Source organism: Lissotriton helveticus, chromosome 2_2 (genome assembly GCF_964261635.1).
Source record: "Lissotriton helveticus chromosome 2_2, aLisHel1.1, whole genome shotgun sequence".
Classification (NCBI taxonomy): Eukaryota; Metazoa; Chordata; class Amphibia; order Caudata; family Salamandridae; genus Lissotriton; species Lissotriton helveticus.
This window is the reverse complement of record NC_136060.1, coordinates 134528767-134551878: the sequence shown is the minus strand read 5'-3', so window position 1 is coordinate 134551878 and position 23112 is coordinate 134528767. Positions and strand designations below refer to the sequence as shown.

Here is a 23112-nt window from a genome sequence, read left to right as displayed (position 1 = left end):
TTTCGGTGTTTTCTTGTAATTTTGTTTGGGGTGTTTTGTCTTGCATTTCATTGTTGTTTTGGAAGGAAGCAGTTGTGCTATAGCGAGTGATGTCATCTGGAGTGGAATGTTGTAATGTAATGGGTGATGTACAGGAGTTCTGGGCGATGAGGTCACAGGGTTCTGTGGAGGTTGAAAGAAGCATTGTAAAGGTGTGTGGTGTTGCAGGCACAGGTTATCCTCCTGTCTCTCATTACATTAAAGAAGAAGAACCTAAAGTGTTGTGTCCTAATTATAACATTTATCTCTTCACCTAGCCCAGACACTGGCTTGTCCCATATAGCTCCTGCTTCAGCGCCAGGATACCCTCTTGCTTGAGTTGTGTGCTATACAAATACACATAACATACAAAGTGACTTACCAGTTGAGTCCACTGACAAGTTTCAAGGTTCTTTCGTGAAGACGTGATTTTTGTGTTAGAAAATGCTCAAAAAGGTTGCTTAAAATTTAAAGGGCTGCCTGAATGCCTCCTCCCCACTTTATCCAAATATTGCTAAAAATTCATATTGTATGTGATAGACGTCATTATTTATACTCTGTCATTGATGCATCAAGTTGTAGTTGGGGTGCGTATTATTTTGTTTTCTTGTTTCCAAACTTTCTGTAAAACATGAAACCATGTCGTTTACACTGTCCCACTCCTTGTGTGCAAAGAAATTGAATACATTGCCTCTAAATGAAAGTTAGTCAAAGGTGCATGGCCTAGGCTGGTAGGGCGTATAAAAGATTAGATGGTTTAGAAGACTACAAAAGATTCGATTTTTTTTCAGAAAACATATATTTCCAGTTATGATGCTTACACATGACAATAAGTATATTTGCCGGAAAGCAAAAAATAGTTGTGCTTTGAGATATATAATGTCAATTGAACACATTAGTTATTTTTACCGCAGTTCTTTACTTTGCCTCTGTAACATACCATCAAGAGTTTTAAGGCGCAAGAATACAGTGATTAAGTTTTATTTAATTGCCTGCCTGGAAGTTAATATTTCTGTTAGAAGTTATGATTCCCATTGTCACATTTAGTTTTTACAGAATATTTTGAATATTCGTTTTAATAGATCTTTCCCTTACTATTGTCCAAATGTGTTTTTTTACATAAGCATCCAGTAAAAGTGGGTTACGTTCCTACAGAAGAGGAAAGGCGCGTCTTCAAAGAATGTAATGACGAGAGCTTCTGGTACAGATGTGAGTACTCTATTTAGTATTTGTTGCTGTTGCCATTTATCGTGTTGAAACTGCATATTAAGTTTGCCCATAAATCCCAGGCGCTGTGAAATGTTTTTGTGATTGTTGGGCATTTTAAAGGAAAATGTTCTTCTGTTGTCAAAGTAACATTCAGTCATTGAGTTGAAGGGTGAATAGACTTCTATAGTGCATTATACGGCAAAACATCTTTAAGGCTACTGTTGAAGATTGCATGTATCATATGGACAGACAAGACATCAAGATTTATTAAACCAAAGTTGTAAGCATTGCCCGTTGTAGCTCTGAAACCTCCTTTTCTGACAAGAAAGAGTGTTGCCATTTGATCATCATTCTTAGAGGCAGAGAAAGTGGTTGTTAAAATGGTACTGGAAATGCAGCTGAGCTCTGTCTCAGAGAGTGAGACACTGTTGCAGATTGTACAGAACATTTAGATGTGCACATGATCCGAAACGGAGACACTAACGTGACTTGCCGACCAGGAGAGGGCTCTGCAAAACACTACATGGCAGCTGACCCCAATGTAAATTAAAAATGCACAATAGGCAATTCAATTTACATAGACTCCTCCAGGGGCGGTTCCTCCGCTAAGGCGGAGGAGCGTCACCCCACTGCCTTTAAGCACTGCAAATATATAAAAAAAAAAAAATGATAATACCGAGATGTTATTATCATTTTATTTTTCTGTGCTGGGGCAGTTTTGTGGTGCGGGGGGTGCCGCCGAGCTCTTTACCGGGGCCTGTTTTCGGCTGATTTTGTTACAGGGGCCCAAAACCGCCCCCCAACCGTGCAGCGCACCGGCGGATTGCCCGGTGCCCGCTATGACCAGTCCGGCCCTGCTTGCCACCCTCCTAAGTGCTCATGTATGTTTGCCCAGCCCTCTGGGGCCGGCCAATCATTCATGCACGCTTTGCATGTTCTCCACCCAGGCTGCATTACAGCCTGAGTGGAGCACATGCCCAGGCTTCCATTCCCCATCTGAGTGCCGAACCACGGCGCTCAGACCAATCACAACTCTACATTGAAGCTTTGTGAATGGCTTAGGTGAGCCTATCCTGCTTTCTGTTCCAACAGAAGTCAGGAAGAGGACGTGAGGTGGTGGCCGGCCGGCCGGCAGGTAAGTGATTTTTTATTTATTTTTATTTTCTCCTCTCCCCCATCCCGCCCCTCTACTGATTCCCAAGAGCAGCCGCGACTGGACCCCTCCTGCGATAACGGATTGTTAAAGAGTGGTTAAATCGTTCAGCCAATTTTTTGAGTTGGTTTTAAATGAATGGCATCAACAACGGTTGAGATTTAGGTCATCTTGAAGAATTATTTTTTAATTTGCGATCTTAGTTTTTGCACCATAGTGTATTGTTTTACTCACGTTTTAATGTTTCGTCACCCGGTGATCATTATCAAAAATACATAATTTGTACAAATGCTGAGAGAGATGAAAATGGATAAACCATTACAATGGTGGTTGAAAATCCCTGTGCCGAAGGAGCTTTGAAAAAATCTTAAAAAACCTTCCCATAGCAGCTCTGTATTCTCAGGAAAATCTGTTCAGGCACCTGAGGATCCAAACTACCCAAATAAGATTGCCATTTGTTATCAGTGTAAGAGAGGTGATGTTTATCCAATGAATATGAAAATACTTTAGGGCCAATTTACAAAGGCATTTAGGAGTACGGAAAGTAGTACTACTTGAATACTCATTTACATACTCTTGCATGCCTTTTTACATGGATTATAGGTTAATGTATATGTTGCACAATTACTTAAAATCATGGTACCCATTAAATACTTTAAAAAGATCATTATTAAAAGATTTGTGTTAAAAAAAAATACAATACCACTCATAAATACTTCATTAATAAAAATGCTTGTAGGATGGGGGTGTGGCAAAGCAACATGGCCGACAGGACGTGAGCCCCTCCAGTTCGCGAAATCCTGCAAGATCCTGCTCTCTCTGGCTATAGATGTGTGTTGCTGAAGCCCGCTGACCTCCTGCAAGCGTAGTGCTGTCCGTGGGACACAGGCTGCTCGAGGAAAGCAATGACCGCCAAGGCAAACTAGACTGCATCACGTAGCGACGGCTCAGGCCTGGTGCGATCGCCGAACATGGATTTGCCCAGCAGGAAGGTACGGGGGTCCGGGCCGGGCAGAGTGGTTGAGACATCTCGTTCTCCCCCACTGCCTCCTTAACTTCATCTGTTGCCAGCGCTGCTGACGTGCCTTGGACACCGGGCCGCTTATCGGGGGCGGACAACGCGGCCTCCTCAGCAGAAAGCCCGGCTTGCAAAAGGAAGGTTTTCCATGCCGGATCTACTGACCGGAGCGGGCAGCGCAGAGTTGCTCCGGGCCACTCCGGGTCCTGGAGGACCACTTTTGTTTGGGTCGTTGAGGCGCTGCAACTGGGACTTGGAAGCTGGCAGGCATCGCTGGGCGTCACAGCAGCAGGGGCCAAACAGTTGCCTTTGTGGGGAACGCGACTGGAACCTCCGGGCAGCATACTGCGAGCAGTGTTACACGGAGATTGAGGCCCAAATGGGGCAGTGTGGTGCGACCGGAGCAAGAACTGCCTCTCACTCTGACCTAACCGGGGTGGAGTGAACAGGTGAGCCCACAGGGACTCCAGCCATTAGAGGGTAATCCGGCTAATGACAAGGCTGTTTTTTTCCGAGGCAGAGAGCCTAACGGGGCAAGAGCCCGCATTGCAGACAGGATGTTGCCCCCTCTGTTTACTGGCAGGCACTGCCAAAGAGGAAGCACTACAGATGGAGCTCAATCTGGGCCTTGAGGTGCAATACATTTATTGAACGGACACTGAGGGGGGAATAGCTGGAACCACCTGCTCACAAGTAATTCCTGCGAACTGGGTCACCTGAGCAACGAACAAAAAATGGTCAAAGACAAGGCAATGAAGGCAGCAGATGCCAACGCAATCACCCAATACACAACCCCGAAGCATCCCCACAGCGTATAAGCGGGCAGAGGGGGGCCGGAACCGGAGGAAGAGACTCCTGAGCCCTCCAGAGCGGACCTCATGGCTGCCATACAGTGGTCAAGGAATGCACTAGAGGACCGCATAGAGACTGTCTCTGTAGATGTCAACTTGTTACGGGCAGACTTGCAGAAAGTGGCTTATAAGGTCATGACAGCCGAGGCAAATATAGTAGAACTACGAAGGGACTTTGTGATGCTCAAACAGCAAGTTGCACTGATGACAATGGCCACAAAAGTGCTGGAGCGGTGTGCAGAGGATGCAGAGGGGAGAGCCTGGCACAGTAACAGCTGTGTTCTCGGACTCCCCGAAAAAGCTGAACAAGGGTTGGCTCAGCAATTTTTAGAACACTGGATCCGAACGCAACTCCATCCTAAGGGCTTGTCTGCTGTATTTTCAATAGAGGGTGCTCACAGGGCCCTGGTGCCACCTCCCCATGCACTAATAGCAAAAGTGCCCAACTACCAGACAGATACTGCGAGCAACGAGCGAACACTAGAATCTTCCGTATGAGAATAATAAAGAATCTGTGTATCCTGACTACACAAGGCAGGTGCAGGAGGTCCGGAAAAAGTCACTTACGAACTGAAAAAACGTTATTGTTCCACTATGAGATCCCCAAAGAAACACACTAAGCAAGACAACATCTATTCCCAACTGAGCAAGAAATTACAGGGTGACAACAACATTATCATCCGACAGTCGGACAAGGGTGGTCATGTGGCCACGAGACTTGTATATGGAGGAGGCACTAATACAATTGAATGACAGGAACTGCTATAAAAGAAGTACCATACTAGCAGTAAAATGTGCATGGAGGGATTTCAATAGCAAACTTCTGGCGTGGAAATCTGCAGGTCTGTTAAGTACGGAAGAGTTCAAATTCTTGTAAGTAGACCATCCCATTATTCCATTCATCTACTTTATCCCCAAAATTCATAAAGATGTCCACAAACCCCCGGGGAGGCCATTTATATCAGCCCAGGGGAGTCAAATGGAAAATGCATCTAAATATGTAGACTTCTTCCTTCAAGAACACGTGAGGAAGCTCCCATCGTACATTCAGGGCACTCGGGTCTTCCTTCGCAAAACACAAAATGTAAAATGGGAAGATGACTGTGTACTAATCTCAATTGATGTTACATCATTGTACACAACTATACATAACAGTGATGGCATGAAGGCAATTGAATTCCATTTGAACACCAGACCTATGCAGTTTTATGCACATAAAATGTTATTAGCTTTGATTTCCACATGCTTAGAGAATATTTGTTTCCCTTTTCGCAATCAAATTTTCCAGCAAGTCAGGGGGGTTGCCATGGTGGTCTGTTTTTCTCCCAGTTATGCCTGCCTGCATATGGGCATGTGGGAGGAATGGGTCCTCATGGCAACACACAGTGAGACCCTTTCTAGAAATGTACTTTGCTGGTACAGATATATTGATGATTTATTCTTGGTTTGGAAAGGCAGTGAAATTGACGCACAAAACTTTGTATCAGAACTCAATAATACAACCCAGATGAGCAAAGAAAGCATCGTTTTTCTAGATGTGGAGATATACGTGGCAAACAACAGACTAGAAACACGTCTTCACAGAAAACCATCTGCTGGTAAAACGGTACTGCATGCTTCCAGTCATCATCCCTCCCACCTGATCAACAGCATTCCTTACGGGGAAATGCTGCGGATCAGGAGGAAATGAAGCACAGATCATGATTGCAGTCAGGCTCAGAGGGCGAGTAAGGAGAGATTCCTAGCCAGAGGGTATTCTGAGAAGGTGGTTATGACTGCCATAAAAAAGGCCAACAAGCTACAACGTTCCGAAGTGTTAACATCAAAAGTCACTAAAGACAATAGCACCTCTAAACCCATTGATCAGCCCACTCGGTTGGTGCTAACCTTTAACCGCCAACATAAAACCCTACGGAGAATCGTGACCAAAAAAAGGCCCTTGATACTTAATGATCCAATATTAGGTGGTCGTCTGACAACAACTCCCAGCATTACATATGGGAAGGCTCGCTCCATGAGCAACGCATTGGTAAGGAGCGATCCTGAGGTCACTTTTACCAAAAATTGGCTCAGTAACAGAACAGGCTTTTACAAGTGTGCTACTTCTTGAGCCTGTAAATATGGCTGTAATACCAAGTCATACACCACCCTATTCAAACCAAAATCAGTTGCCATTACAAAACCTCTCAATTGCAAAACTGAATTCACGGTGTATGTGCTGGAGTGTCCATGTGGCCTGCGCTATGTGGGTAGCACTAAGTTGCAGGTACACAAACGGATACTCCAGCACATGAGAGCCATTACCAACAATGACGCCGCTTATCCAGTGGCAAGGCATTTTAAAGAACATCACGGCAGTGATCTACAGTATTTAAAATACTTTGCAGTTGATACTGTCTTGCCTCTTAGAATGGGTGATAATCGGGAATACCTCCTAAGGAAGATGTAAACAAAATATATTTTGGAGTTGGACTGTAAGACACCTCAGGGTCTCAACGCCAGTGAGGATTTCTTCACCTGCCCATGAAAGTTCTGTCTCACACATTGGGTCTCTTATAGCTGATATCAGTACCGCTTCTTAGTAGGTTTTTTAAAATTCATTTATTTTTTATCTTTACACGCTTTTACACTTGAAATCACGGCTGTGATTTAAACAGGGTGTTAGCACTCTTATATTATAGCATTGGCACTTTATACTAGAAGGACATTCATGGTCGAGGGCCCACTTGGGCAGGACACAAGAATCTATGTCTTTACTGCATCTGAACTTATGTGCAATTTAGGTTAAGACCCTATTGGGAGCAACTGGTACTTTACCATGACACTGGTCATCTCTAGCGGAGCTATTATAATTTTCGATTTTAACATAATTTTCGGAGGTATTTATGCTTTTTAATATGTATTATATATATATATATATATATATATATATATATATATATATATATATATATATATATATATATATATATATATATATATATATATATATCTTTTATGTCATTTTATTCCATCTACATTGATTTGAGCTCTGCCTGCAAAGCTCAATTTTAAGGGATAACCTTTTTTTTATTGTACCCAATATAATTTGGGTGCTTTTTAAATATTTATGCAATCATGAATATTTATATTTTGCTCTCTTTGCACATATTTATTGTATTTCAATTTATGAATCAATTTCACAAATGCAATACGGTAACAAGATCGCTATGATTCTGTGAAATGTACCGTCTGTCAATAATGCTTTATCACGTGTTTTTTGCACTGGCATTTTAAAAAGACAAAAATGACTCAAAAACGTGTCATGTGATCAAGGCCTCCTTGGAGGCTGAAATGCGTATGTCGGAGGTGCGGGCGTTTCTGGAATAAACCTCCTTTGCACATACTCTGGGTCTGCTTTTTCGTCCTTTGGATGGTTGGCGGGGCGAGAACTTTGTGGATAGGTAGATATATATCTCTCCATATCTCCTACTGGCAGTCACCAGTAGGTAGTTATAGTTAGGACCTTGTTTCTATTTTAAAAAAGTGTTTTTTCTTTTGCCAATATCTTTGCTGCTGTTTCACGAATCTTCGTGACATTTTCAAAACTAATGATCAGCTCCGGTCTTAAAAGTTTGGGGTGATTTTTCATGCAGGAGCTGAGAAAAAAGGGGGTTCCCAAAACGTGTTTTCCCTATGTTAATTTCCATAGGAATTTTGGAACAGGCTACAGCCCGAACTGCTGAACGGAATTACACCAAATTTGGTAAAAAGGTAGCTCTTGGTTCAGAAAGCTACCTTTTTTAAAAATGGTGTAAATCCATTCAGTAGTTGCTAAGAAATGTAAACAATAAAAACATCGATATCTGAGCACCAAGGAGGATTCGTGAATCCTCCTAAGCACACGCTTCATTCTCATTGGCTTCAATGAAGCAAAGTAGAATTGCTTTTGGGCAAGGAGAGCTGCATGTCAGCAGCTCCCCTTGTCCTAAAGCAATGCCGTCTCCAGCAGGAGGCGGGGAGCCGGCAGGGATGAGCCCCAATGCCCCCACGGTCCCCAACTTGAGGGCCGGCTCCAGGGATGGGGTCCCCAGGGCCAGAAGTGTCCATGGAGGGGGGGGGCACTTGGCCCCCCTCCCCTTTATATATATTTTTTATTTAAAAAAAAACAAAGGAAGGTCGGCCCCGGGGGATGGGGTCCCTGGGGCCATAATTGACTTAGGAGGGGCCCACGCGACCCCCCTCCTTCCCCCAGTGAAATTAAGTGGATAGAAAGCATGTGGTATTTATTTCATAGGAATTATGTAGAGTGGGATTATGTGTTATGGAGAGTCATTATGCGGTATGGTAGTCTGTGTTATGGAGTGGTAACCTCAGGTTTAGTCTTCCTCGTTTCCTAATCTGCAGATTTGAACAAAAAAAGCCTTGTTTCTAGCTCAAATGTTACCAAAAATGCAGCGACGAGTGTTACAGCGTGGTGGAAGGCCCTTTGCAAACCTAGAATGGTCAACTGTTAGTTATTGCTAAATGTGGGTGTTAAATTGGTACTAATGGTGTGCAAGCCACTCTTGCTTCCTTCTGCGCCTCTCTTGCCTCTTTCTGCATTCCTGTTGCTTCTTTCTGCACATTTCTTTCTTTTTCTGTACTTCTCTTGCCTCTTTCTGAAAATCTCTTCTACTTTCTGCACCTCTCTTGCCTCTTTCTGCAACTCAGTTGCCTCTTTCTGCACCTCATTTGCTTCTTTCTATACCCCTCTTACCTCTTTTTGCACCCTTCTTCCCTCTATCTGCACCTCTCTTGCCTTCTTCTGTACACATCTTATGTCTTTCTGTACCCTTTTTGCTTCTTTCTGCACCTCTGTTCCTTCTTTCTGCACTTATCTTGCTTCTTTCTGTACCTCTCTTGCCTCTTTCTGCAGTTCTCTTGCCTCCTTCTGCACTACTCTTGCCTTTCTGTAACTCTTGCCTGTTTCTGCACCTCCCTTGCCTCATTCTGTACCTCACTTGCTTCTTTCTGTTCCCCTTTTGCCTGTTTCTGTACCCCTCTTTGTGCAACTTTCTTGCCTCTTTGTATACCTTTCTGTACCTCTATTCCTTCTTTCTTCACCTGTCTTGTCTCTTTCTGCACCATTCGTGCCTCTTTCAGCACCTCTGTTGCTTCTTTCTGCAGTTCTCTTCCTCTTTCTGCACCCCTCCTGCCTCTTTCTGTACCCCTCTTGACTCTTTGTGCACCTCCCTTACCCATTTCTGCACCTCTCCTACCCGTTTCTGCAACCCCTTGCCTCTTTTTCCACCTCTGTTGGTTCTTTCTGCACCTCTTTTGCTTCATCCTGTACTTCACTTGCCTCTTTCCGTACCCCTCTTGCCTCTTTCTGCACCTCTGTTGGTTCTTCCTGCACTGTTCTGGCTTCTTTCTTCACCTCTGTTCCAAATTTCTTCATCCCTCTTGCTTTTTTCTGCACCCCTCTTCCCTCTTTCAGCACCTCTCTTACCTCAGTCTGCCCACCTGTTCCCTCTTTCTGCACCCCTTTTGCCCCCTTCTGTACCTCACTTGCCTCTTTTTGCACCTCTGTTGGTTCTTTTGCACTGCTCTTGCTTCTTTCTGCACTTCTCTTACACATTTCTGTACCCATCCTGCCTCTTTCTGCACCCCTTTTACCTGTTTCTGCACCTCTCTTGACTCTGTCTACACCTCTGTTCACTCCTTCTGTACTGCTCTTGCCTCTTTCTACACCTGTCTTGCCTCTTTCTGCACCTTTGTTGCTTCTTTCTGCACCTCTGTTGCTTCTTTCTGCACCCCTGTTGCTTCATTCTGCACTCTCCATGCTTCTTTCTGCACCCCTGTTGTCTCTTTCTGCACTCGTTTTCCCTCTTTCTGTACCTTTCTTGCCTGTTTCTGCATCTCACTTGCCTCTTTCTGTACTTTTCGTGCTTTCTACACCTCTGTTGCTTCTTTCAGCAATTCTATTGCCTCTTTCTGCACTTCTCTTGCCTGTTTCTGTACCTCTCTTGCTTCTTTCTACACCTCTCTTCCATCTTTCTGTACTACTCTTGCCTCTTTTTGTACTTCTATTGCTTCTTTCTGCACTTCTCCTCCTTTCTGCACTGCTCTTGCCTCATTCTGCATCTCTCTTGCCTCTTTGAGCACCTCTTTTGCTTCTTTCTGTACTTCTCTCTCTTCTTTCTACACCCCTCTTTCCTCTTTCTGCACCTCTGTTGCCTCTTTCTGCACTTCTATTGCCTCTTTCTGCACCTCTTGTTTCTCGCTGCAGCTCACTTGCCTCCTTCAGCACCTCTGTTGCTTTTTTCTGCAGATCTCTTGCCTCTTTCTGCACTTCACTTGCATGTTTCAGCACCTATGTTACTTATTCTGCAGCTCTCTTGCTTCTTTCTGCACCCTTTTTTTAGGTCTCGGCTTGCGTAGGCTGCGCTTGCGCAGACTCGCCGGCGAGATCTTATGTCTCTTAGTGTGGGGCTTGAACCCGCCCCTCTTCTCCATTGGCTGGCTTCCTAAACAGAGGCCAGCCATTGGAGAAGAGGGGCGTCTGTCCGTTTAATCCCCGTCATTTTGGGATTCGGGGGCGTGTTTTTTCATGTTCTTTCCTCTTCCCATTGGCTGGAATTTTACATTCCAGCCAATGGGAAGAGGAGAGAAAGAAAACACGCCCCCGAATCCGAAAATGACGCTGCGTTTCTCCGAGACATTTCGGCATGACCTTGGAGAAACATGGCGGAGCTCGCTTGTTGCTTGTTTTATCAAGGCGTTTTCTTACTGGACACGTGAACTACGAATCGGTGGAACTCAGTATCCCAGCAGGCATTATCCGCGACAACGTCTCCCCCATTCATTCCTAAAGCTCGTAGAGCAAGTTTCCCTTCTACGGACCTTAACGTCACCAAAGGGGCGAAGCAGAGAGCTGCGGCTAGCGCAGAGCCAGGCGTGGTTTGGAAAGGGGCTGTTCTCTCAGATAGCACACGGAGAACTGCCAGGAGCTGCCGCATCTTCCTGCCCGTTATCTTCTCGTCGATGGAACGTAACCCCAACGGATAGTCGCTTGCAGCCGGCGCGAGCTGCGGCCGAGGAAGTGTCAGGCACGAGGAGCTTCGGTAGACGCAGCGCGAGCCGTCTCCCGTCAGGCGCGAGCGCCTGGGCTGTCCGAACATGAGCAGCGAGAAGGCGTCGAGGCAGGCAGCCATCCCTCTGTCCAGTGCCCCCACCTGAATCGCGCGCGCCGCAGCAACAGCCCCCCTCCCCTGCAGCTTGAAGATGGTGGACCGCGAGCAACTGGTGCAGAAAGTCCGGCTGGCCGAGCAAGCCGAACGATACGATGACATGGCGGCGGCGTTGAAAGTCGTAAGTGGGGGTTCTAGGGGCTGCCCTGGTGTCCCAAGGGATATCACACTGTCCTCCACCGGAGCTAAATAAATAAATACATACTGTTTAATTATACACCTTCGGTGAGCGCGGGCCGCATGTCTGAGCGTGTGGCCGCATGTTTCCAGGGAAGGGATAAGTATTTGTTACCCCCAGTCGCCCACCAGGCACCACCGACAATATTGGGGTGAATTAAGCAATCTCAATTTGTGTCCGTCTGCCTCCCGCGTCTGAAACTGAGGGCTCGGATGGCAAGACCCTCTGAACCCAGGAGAGGTTGCTGTTATTGCTCCCGAGTCTGAGGGGCAGGGTGCTAGTACCCTTAGCGTCAGCCCCCCCCCTTCATTCTGTAACCAGCCAGGGCAAGGATAGTCTGTCCCCCCCCACCATAGGAGTACTTCCCGATCTAGGTTGGGAGTTTATAGATCCATGTACACCCACCCCCATGGGTATCCAAGACTTTCCCATTGACCAGATTATTGGGATTTTGCATGCATTGTACCTGGTCTAATATTGTGCGTCCCCCTACCCAGAGCCGTGAAGTCTAAATTGTCTAGGCTTAGACCTCTTATTTCTAATTAGTGACAATGTTTGGGAAAGGCATGCCTGCATGAAGTATGGTGATTGATGGCAAGGTTGCTGTATACGAACTCTCCCATAATTGTGATTATGTGGACAGTGGTGTGAGCAAACTTACACGTTTATTCGACATCCGTTATTTTAGGTGATTGCGGGTGGGTGGGGGCAGTGTCACATACCAGTCTCTATTGCTGGAGGGGGAGTGGGAGGGGTACGGGTGCCATCAGTCCAGCCCCTCCTTCGTTAGTATGGGTGTTGGCAGAGGGCAGGGCTATCCGACCGTCTATCCTGCTCTTTTGTAAGTGGGCTTATTTGCCTTACTGGCAGATGAGAACATTTCAGTTGTAAATGTCTGATTGAAGTGGTCCTAATAAATGGCACCCGTTCGACCTTCCTTATACAGGACCAGGAGGGTACAGTGTATATTTAGGTGTGATCCTTAATGGCCCATGGCATGGACAGCTGAATGCAGTGATTATGGTTAGATGTGTCTGCAAAACACATGTAGGACTAATTTTCACTCAGCTGTTCCTGAAGATGGAGATTATGCAGAAGGATAGCCTTTCCTTAGACACAGATGTTGCTTCTCGTTGCAGTCTGTGGCTTCATTACTGCAGGAATCGTTGCATTTGACGTGTCGGTGGTAGGGATTGGAAGCACTAGCAATAATACCTCCTGCGCCAAACTGTGCAGCTCCAGGAGCCCTGTCTCTGCTTCATGTTTGGATTTGAAGCACGACCACTGAAGTAGAATAGTATTTTGGGAGAATATAGCGTGGTATACTCGCTTCACTGTTTTTCATCGGATGCACACTGTGGCATAGTTGTATGAAATTTGTGTTGGAGGCAATATTAGCTGTAATCGGTAAGCTTTTGATTGAAACACTGTAGTGAACCAGGTACTCGCTGGATGGTCACAATGGAAAATCCTAGTGGACGTGTTAGTGTCATCGACACTGTGGGCCTCACCCGTTTGTATCTATGGTGATGTGACCAGTGATATTCGAGGTAGAAAGAAATATTGTCTGCCTTTCTGGCTATTGGATCTGCATTTTTATTGAATTATATCCCTGCGCCCTTGGCTTTTATGCCCGCTTTCCATACAGCTTTATATGACAAGATTCCCAGTAAAAAGGCTGTACCTTTAACAGACCACGGGCTCCTCCTGAAGGTGACCAGGCAGCATCCATTGCACAGGCGCCTACTCTTCCCAGCTGTCAGAAAACCTTGTCCTTTTTTCCTTCTTGGCTATATCTCATGAGATTTCTCATAATTAGTTTAACTAAATATTATAATTAACTCATTCTTTTGGTATATCGCAATTATGGTTGGGGAAAGCTGGTTGGGCTTTGAGCAGGTATGCTAACGTTACAAACCAATTCCATTAGGTCCAGCTGATCTCTTTGATCTTTCAAATAAAGCAGTCATGGGAGGCAGTGCCAGGCCATTCGAGACGGTTCTGGATTTGTCATATTGCAGAGAAGGCTGGACCAGGCTGAATAGGTTGAGGCGAGGGATAGACAGGGATGCCTTAACGCGAGGAAAAATCATGTTTTGCCTGTCTCTGAGCAGGCGTGAGCTTATGAGGAGCCTGGGTTGTTCTCATGGTTGACGAGCAGAGAATGCTGACCTAGGATTGTCGCAGTCTGCCTCGTTTGAAGATGTTTGCCTACAGTACATGGCACCATTGTATTTGGGCGGATCATAGAATGGCAGACACCATTGTACCCTGCCATGTGTATAACTATGCTTATAAGTCCTGAGTAAATCCGTTGTACTGCATATTGATTCAGTAAAATAAATGCGAGTTTGACAAACGCTTTAAGTTTACAGGCGTGGATATAGAAAGAGTTTTTGGTAATATGAATGTTTCGATTTTTGGGTGGTTGGGTGCAAATGCAATAGGTCTCGCATTTGCGAGAGATTAAGCTATTGGCATTGTAAATGACAATGCCATTTATTTATCTGTTTTCAAAACCAACACATAAATAAAAAGTTTGTCATTTACAATGCCAATAGCTCTAACTTTTGCAAAGGCGAGACCATTGCATTGTAAATACTTGTCTCTTTCTGCGCCTATCTTGCCTCTTTCTGCACCCCTGTTCCCTCTTTCTGCACCTTTTCTGCCTGTTTCTGCACCTCTCTTGCCTCTTTCTGTACCTCTGTTGCTTCTTTCTGCACTTCTCTTACTCTTTTCTCTTACTCTTTCTGTACATTTCTCACTCTTTGTGTACCCTTTGCGCCTCTTTTAGCACTTCTGTTACTTCTTTCTGCACTTCTCTTGCTTCTCTGCACCTCACTTGCCTCTCTCAGCACCTCTATTGCTTTTTTCTGCAGATCTCTTGCCTCTTTCTACACCTCACTTGCCTCTTTCAGCACCTCTGTTGCTTTTTTCTGCAGATCTCTGGCCTCTTTCTGCACCCCTCTTTTCTCTTTAAGTACCTCTCTTGCCTCTTTCAGCACCCCTGTTCCCTCTTTCTGCACCTTTCCTGTCTCTTTCTGTACCCGTCTTGCCTCTTTCTGCACGTCACTTGCTTCTTTCTGCACCTCTCTTGCCTCTTTCAGTACCTCTGTTGCTTCTTTCTGCACTTCTCTTGCCTCTTTCTGCACACACAGGGCTACTTTTAATCTGACCTCAGGCTCAGCAGTATACACCTGCAAGTGCAGAAAAGGGCTGCTGGCCTCCAAACTGCAATACCCTATTATATGCTAGGAACTTAGAGGTAGATTTAATCCCTCTGCCCTATTATGTACTAGGGCCTTACAGAGGAAGTCCTGCCAATCACAGGGGTACTCAACCAACAGTGTACCCTAGTGTATGTGTTGGTTTCAGAGACGTTCTAGTTAGAAATTAGCCAACTATAACTCGCGGGGGCGCGAGTTATAGTTGGCTCCACTAACTAAAACGGTCAGATTTCTCTGCTTTTGTATGAGCAAAATGTCCAACTAACTAGAACGTCCCTGAAACCTGTGTTTTTTTCAGTGAAAAAAAAAAAATATATATATATCTTTTCCCAAATCACTTCCCGCCGTCCCACTGTTCCAACAGAGCACACACTCCACTTTTCTTGCGTGTAAATATTTATTTTACCCTTCCTTCATGCCATAACGTTTCAGTCATCCTGTGACCTTGTTCACATAAGGAAAATGCTATACAATCATGGTTTTTTAAACACAACATGTGATTACATCATTTCCCGACGAGAAACGGTTTTCAAGTGAGCATTGTATATTAATATATATATATATATATATATATATATATATATATATATATATATATGTATATATATATATACAATTTATCTGCTTACTTGAAAAAGTTTCTCGTCGGGAAAGCAGGCACGGACCACAGAGTAAGTGCTTCACTTCTTTATTCGTTGTTGGCTATAATGTGTTTCGGTCCAGCTGGACCTTGATCACATGACAACGCTCTAGATTACTTTCACCCCTTTTAAAGTGACATGTGCGAAATGGAAGCATAGATCGGCAATAGTCATGGAAGAAACACATTCCTGGAATCTTAGTATAAATACATTGCAGATTAAGAAAATAAATAAGTAAATAAAGTTTATATATCCACTGATCCTCTATCTAATACCACATTAATAAACTTCCTAATAAAAGTCTAACAAGCATTAGAAATGCAATAGGTCTCGCAGCATTAGAGTTAGTGCTTTTAGAATTGTTTATGGGTTTTTTTGTAAATCTTTAGCATTTTTGTTTCCTGTAGCCAATGCTAAAGAATTTTTAAAAAAAAGCCATAAACATTTCTAAAAGCTCTAACTCAAATTCTCCGAGACCTATTGCATTGGAAATGCAATAGGTCTCGCAGTAGGAAAGTTTGAGCTATAGGTGTTATTTATTTTTTTGTTTTTTATTTATGTGTTGTTTTTTCTAAATAGCTAAATTAATAGCTTTCTTCTTTACAAAGCCAATAGTTATAATTTTTGTAAATGTGAAACCTCTAGCATTTGTAAAGCAACATGTTTTGTATTAACGGGACTTATATGTGACTTATATGTATTGATATTAAAAAAATCAATGGCTTTAAAAAAACAATTAATAATTAATACGTAAATAAAATGGATTTTATTTTATAATGCCAATAGCTTAAAGTTTATTAAATATATTTAGTGAAGATGCTGTGGTTGCGCTGAGTGAGGGTGAGTGAGGGTGAGTGAGGGTGAGGGTGAGTGAGGGTGAGTGAGGGTGAGTGAGGGTGAGTGAGGGTGAGTGAGTGAGGGTGAGTGAGGGTGAGGGGTTGAGGGTGAGTGAGGGTGAGGGGTTGAGCGTGAGGGTGAGTGAGGGTGAGGGTGAGTGAGGGTGAGGGGTTGAGGGTGAGTGAGGGTGAGGGTGAGTGAGGGTGAGAGGGTGAGGGTGAGTGAGCTACATCTAATGACTTCAGAGGACTGCTTATAGACTGTTTAAATTACAACCACTGTCGATAGTAAGTACTATTGACCCTGATAACACCCTAATATATGTCCAAAGTCACAGTTTGGTAGGACTGGGCCAGACCAATGTATATGTTTCTATAAGTGTAGTCAGGACCATACAAGGGTTAGTTGAATAGCCTTGGCGGAAAACCCTGCTTCATTTTTTCGTATGAAACGATCCAGAGCGCCGCCTCAAATTGACAGGCGAAAGTATGATCTAAACATTACTGACATCTCCATCCTGAGGCGTGGGGTCTATAGCGTGACAGCTCGGTCTACACTTCATGCCCTTGGACGAACGCGGATTGGCTGTTCCGTTCTATGTGTCAGGAGCTCAAGGCTGACAAAACTGATGCCGAACTCCTAAAGGAAGTTTTAGAAAAAATGCGCTTGAGATGAGTAGCAACCAAATCGAAGGCAGGCAGATTTCGCTTCATTTATATCCAGTATCGTTGTTGTCCTGAGCGGCACCCTCGGGGCAACAGAAGCCGCTGCCATTGCTAAATAAAACAATGCAAACAATAGTTTAAAATATGGCGCGCTGAAGGATCTTAAATACAGCCTTTAACCCCTTAATCCTCGCTAATTGTACAAAACACCCACTGTAACGCAAGAGTCGAAGAGCGTTCTGACGTACCTTGCCTCGTAGTTTTTGCAGATGCGTAAGAAGTAGACAGAGGACTAACGCTTCCCCAGGGTAGGGTAACGGGGCGGCCATTTCAGAAGAGAGCGTTTCCGGTCGAGAGGAATGGCAGCTTCTCGGATGGCCACCATACCCTGAAGATTTGCCGTTTGATGGAGAAAGTAAACACAAATTGAGACAGAACACTTTATTGGTCTAAATGGAGGGAGTCTCCCTTCCAATTAGAAAGCCTGCTTGTGCGTGAGCTTGAGGTCCTTTCTAAGCAAGTCTGGTGAAGATATAAAACACTTTATTGCATTTCGGGTTACGTTATTAAGTGGAGAGGTCATTGAGTCGGTACTTGTTTTTCTAGCCTCTCCAGTGCATGTTTTGTTTGCTTCTTTACTTTTGTAGCAGGTAGTAAGATCTGATAATGTACCCCGAAGGACGGCAATAAGAGACTATACAAAAATGCAAATTCAAAGAAATCGCCCAGCAAAACGTGTGCTCAAAGTCCTGAAACGCAAATAGATTTTCTGCTTGTGACAGGCCAGCTGTTTCTGTAATTCTTACACTATTACGTGATTATGCATGGAGTAAAAGTTTTGAACGCGACATGGCAGGCAGGGGAGGGGGCGGAGCGGGGGTGTGGGAGGAGTGCGGGAACAGACGGGGAGGAGAGTAGGAGGAGGAGAGTAGAGGAGGCAAGCAGGGTAACCTGACCCAGGAGGGGGGAGGAGGGAGGAGAAATGCGTCTCGGCCGGAGCAGGGGGCGGAGCAGGGAGAGCGGGCTTTGAAATGCACTTCACACGGCCGGCCGGTCGTGAAACTGAAAGCATGGCCGGCCGGCCGTGAAAGCCTTTGATGCCGCAGGGGGTGGAGCGGCACCAGCTGGGAGAGTAGGCAAGGCAGGTGGCTGGGGGCATGTGCACGCGCTTTTAAGCTCAATGCGCATGCGCATTGAGCTTAAAAGTCACGGGCACTGCAAGGAATCGCCACGATTCCTTGCAAGTTGGACAAAGAGTGGATAAGCCCCCATAGTCTCGCTTGCTCGATGCGCATGCGCATCGACAGGCGAGACCTAAAAATTGCATGCATGAAAAAATATATATATACATATATACTGCTTGTCGCTCCAAGGTTGTCCACCTTTGAGTAGCACACGAGCAGCAGCTTGATTTATGTGTAGGTGAGGACGGGGATCCGCTTGTAGATGCCGCTCCGTAATGGATCTGCCCGACGCGTTTCGAACCTCCATATGCTTCTCTTCAGGGGCTTTACCGGAAGCGGTGTGCGCAACCACTAACCAACTTCTCCATTTTCCATATGACACACCCACCAATGGGAGGCTCAAATGAGACTGTGTATTATGGGAAGTGTGGTGCGGAAAGCACACAATCCAGTCCTGTATGGACCCCGCAAGTGGGCCCGTCCTCGATCCTGTGTACGGCTGCTGTTTCACTTCCGTGACCCCCAAGGATGACGGGGTGGTGCATACTCCGTGGCTGGACGGCCGCGTATAAATTGTCGCTCCAAGGTTGTCCATCTTTGAGTAGCACACGAGCAGCAGCTTGATTTATGTGTAGGTGAGGATGGGGATCCGCTTGTAGATGCTGCTCCGTAATGGATCTGCCCGACGCGTTTCGAAGCTCCATATGCTTCTCTTCAGGGGCTTTAACGGAAGCGGTGTGCGCAACCGCTAACCCACTTCTCCATTTTCCATATGACACACCCACCAATAGGAGGCTCAAATGAGACTGTGTGTTATGGGAAGTGTGGTGCGGAAAGCACACAATCGAGTCCTGTATGGACCCCGCAAGTGGGCCCGTCCTCGATCCCGTGTAAGGCTGCTGTTTCACTTCCGTATACTGATCATGAGTAAAAAATAGTGTTAATAAAATTGCTTATAAAAACACTTAATTCTCATATGTTTCTCTGAAACTAAATACATAAATAAATAAATATTCAATTAAAATCAGTTTTGACTTGTATCAGTTGATTTTTTCGAAGGGCAGCAAACTTATGTTAGTGATCAAAATTGAAGCATAAATGCATGATTTTCGCACAATATAAACTATTCAATATTTTATCTTGTATTTAAATGCCCATCAAATTTGTATATTTCTATTCTTTGCAAACTGACTCATAAAGTGCAAATGCTATGTGATAAATAATAAAAAAATATTTTTAATATAATAAAGTGTGCATCCTAAGTCCATATTAAAACCCAATGATTTGCATTTTTTTTTCCTTTTATAAACTGTCTTTGGGGGTTGAAACAAAAAAAAGACTATATCCATGGTTTTGGTTTGTTAGGCGGCCTATTTTGGTTCAGTTTATTCCTGCATCAAGTGATGTGCTCTGGTCTTTGTAGCATACATGTGCAAGTAGTGTTAGTAGGCGTTTATACCATACAGGGAGTGGGAAGCGAACTACTGACCCCTACTGTGCGTTTATACTATACCAGAAGTGAGAAGCGAAGTACTCACGCCTACAGGTGTGAAGACTCGGGGATCAAACCGAGCTGATTGCTGTAAAGTGATGGGCTCTGGGCGCTGTAGCATACTGGCCGCTGTAGTATAACTTTGTAAGTAGTGTTAGTATGCGTTTATACTATAGAGGGAGTGGGAAGCGAGCTACTCACCCCTACTGGTCTGAAGACGCTGGGATTAAACTGTGAGCCTATTGCTGTAAAGTGATGTGCTCTGGGCGCTGTAGCATACCTGTGGAAGTAGTGTTAGTTTGCGTTTATACAATACAGGGAGTGGGAAGCGAACTACTCGCCCCTACCGGTCTCAAGACTCGTGGACGAAACCATGAGCTCATTGCTGTAAAGTCATGTGCTCTGTGTAGTATTCCAATGTAAGTCATAGTAGAATGTTAGTATGTAATGCTACTAGAATGTAGGTATGTAATGTCAGAATGTAGGGCTGTCATGAGGGAAATCTTGGGGAATTTGTACACTGTGCTGGAGAAGAACGCTATTACCAGCTGTTGATTCCTGTACAGCTTGGTTTCCATCCTGCCGTCTCTTACAAAAACTTCTACGTCCAAGAAACATATATCTACGTCCAAGAAACATATATATATATATATATATATATATATATATATATATATATATATATATATATATATATATATATATATATATATATATATTCACTGAAAAAACCATAGGTTATAGACCATATATAGTTAGGAATTAGCATTTACAAAACCTTGAAAATTCACTGAAAAAACCATAGGTTATAGACCATATATCGTTAGGAATTAGCATTTAAAAAACCTTATTTTACTCACACAAAACCATTGAAATTCCATATATAGTTAGTTGCACTAACTATATATCGCGCACCCGCAATCCACTGCTGATGATGTCACATATTACATCATTCATGACATGGTCAGTGACATCACTGATGACATCACTGATGACATCTCAAATGACATCACTGATGACATCACTGATGACAACATCCAGTGACTGTATGTTTCTGTAAAGTTAAAATGTGTCTTACATATTGAATAATGAGTGGAAGTATAAGTGTCTGGACAAAGGATTTAGTAGGTGCATGACTGAATGTATGAGTGAGTGATTAAATGTGTCTCACTGAGTGCATGGGTTAGTGACTAAACTGTCTTAATTTGTGCATCATTATGTCTGTTGTTCTGTAAACTGCTGCATGTGTTGATCAGTAGCTATATGATTAACTATATGGGTTACTGATTGATTGTCCAAGTATTTGTATGGGAGACTGAGTGTGTGTGTGTGGCTGGCTGGGAGGTGTGTGACTCTGTGCAGATCAATGTGTACTTGTATCAATGATTGTATAAGAAGGTAAGTATGTGTTAGTATATGTTTGAAAATGTAAGGTGCTCTATGTTTAACTGTATAGACAAGAAAATGGAAGTGTCATTGATTCTTTACAGGACTGACTAGGTGTGTGAGTAACTCCATGGATGAGTGGCAGAGTGTGAGTGTCTGTATAGGTGTATGAGTGCATATGATAGTGTTGTAAAGATGAGTGATTGTATGTATGAATGATTGTATGGGTGAATGAGTGAATGTTTGTGTAGACGTAGGAATCAGTGAGTGCGTATGTAGTAACTAGTATTGGTGTGTCAATGGTTTCAAAAATTATACTCTGTATTTAACACTGGGTGAAACAGAGGTTATATTAAAATGTGAGGAGATGCATTGTATTGTCACATGAATGATATCATCAGTGATGTGGTCATTGATGTCAAATGAGATGTCATCAGTGATGTCATCAGTGATGTCATTTGAGATGTCATCAGTGATGTCATCAGTGATGTCACTGACCATGTCATGAATAATGTAATATGTGACATCATCAGCAGTGGATTGCGGGTGCGCGATATATAGTTAGTGCAACTAACTATATATGGAATTTCAATGGTTTTGTGTGAGTAAAATAAGGTTTTTTAAATGCTAATTCCTAACGATATATGGTCTATAACGTATGGTTTTTTCAGTGAATTTTCAAGGTTTTGTAAATGCTAATTCCTAACTATATATGGTCTATAACCTATGGTTTTTTCAGTGAATTTTCAAGGTTTTGTAAATGCTTATTCCTAACTATATATGGTCTATAACCTATGGTTTTTTCAGTGAATTTCAATGGTTTTTTAATAGCAAATATCATAAGCTGTCGAATGTCAAGTACGTGGTAAGTAAAAACATTTTCGTGTTTATGCACACTGATCTGCTTTGAATGCTGCCCCCCCCCCCCTCATTTCTATTAGGAGTACTCTCTCTTTGCAGATAGTGAAGGGTAGTTAACGCAGGCCTTTGCCCCCGTTGTAATCCGTCGTGCCTGCTTCTCTCTCCATTTGATTGATTGTTCTCTTTGGTTCATTCTCTATTTACAAACAAGCACAGAGTCGCAATACTCTGTTTAGTCTTTGCAGATAGCGACAAATCGTGTAAAAAAACAAAAGGAATCGAGCAAAATCAGTAGGCCACTAATGGGATCTCTTTTTGACCTCGCTAAAATAGAAACATTAGGAACAACCTGTTGAAAATAGCAATGTGTATGTACATAAGCGGCGTTCATTTCTGTTCACAGTACCCCTTGTTGATTGTTTGAATCGAGCATTGAATTGTTCGAAGTTGGTTCTCTTAAGGATCTTCTCTGCCTGCAAACGAGGAAGAATAGGAATATTCTCTCTCCCTTTGCAGATAGTGAAGGGTAGGTAACGCAAACCTTTAACACGTCGTGCCTATTTCGTTCCTCATTGATTGATTGTTTGCACGAACATTGACTGTTTGGGAATTGGTTCTTTTTGGAGGTATTCCCTGTTTGCAAATAAACGTAGGAAAATCTTTGCAAGTAGTGAAAGGGTAGGTAATGCGGACCTTTCTCCCCCGTTGTAATCTGTCATGCCTATCTACTCCCCACTGATTGATGCACCTGTTTCACCCGGACCATTTACTAGAGATAGGTCATCTGGCCCGACCAGAGAGCACCCCTAGTGAAAAGGACATATGCAATAATAACGAAGTGATCACTGTATCCTGTTAACAGAAACTTTAGCATGAAACAACCTGGAAAGAAAGGAATAGGAAAACGAAAATCAGTAGGCCACTAATGAACTTTTTATTAAATAACAAACAAAGAAACGATAACAATACGTAATGATAAAACCTATTATTGTCCTAGAAACAAGAAACGTTAGAAGTAAGCCCGTAATAAGAAACCTGAAAACAGTAAGAGAAACCAAGTGTGACATTGCAACGGCCACAAGGCAACGAGGCTTCATCGCCCCTCACTGCCCCAAAACGTGTCTGTCCCACCGCCTGCCACGGCCAAATAACGGCAAACTGGGAAAGATACAAGTCAGCAG

At 43.8% G+C, this 23112-nt stretch overlaps 1 protein-coding gene across 1 annotated transcript in view; it reads left to right on the top strand.

The window, feature by feature from the left end:
- The window catches only part of OCIAD1 (OCIA domain containing 1), a 231002-nt gene that overhangs the window by 34166 nt on the left and 173724 nt on the right, over positions 1 to 23112 (top strand). Inside the window, exon 2 of the mRNA XM_078678957.1 lies at positions 1143 to 1227. Within this exon, the coding sequence (XP_078535083.1) occupies positions 1143 to 1227 (85 nt within the window). The remainder of the gene's footprint in view (positions 1 to 1142; positions 1228 to 23112) is intronic.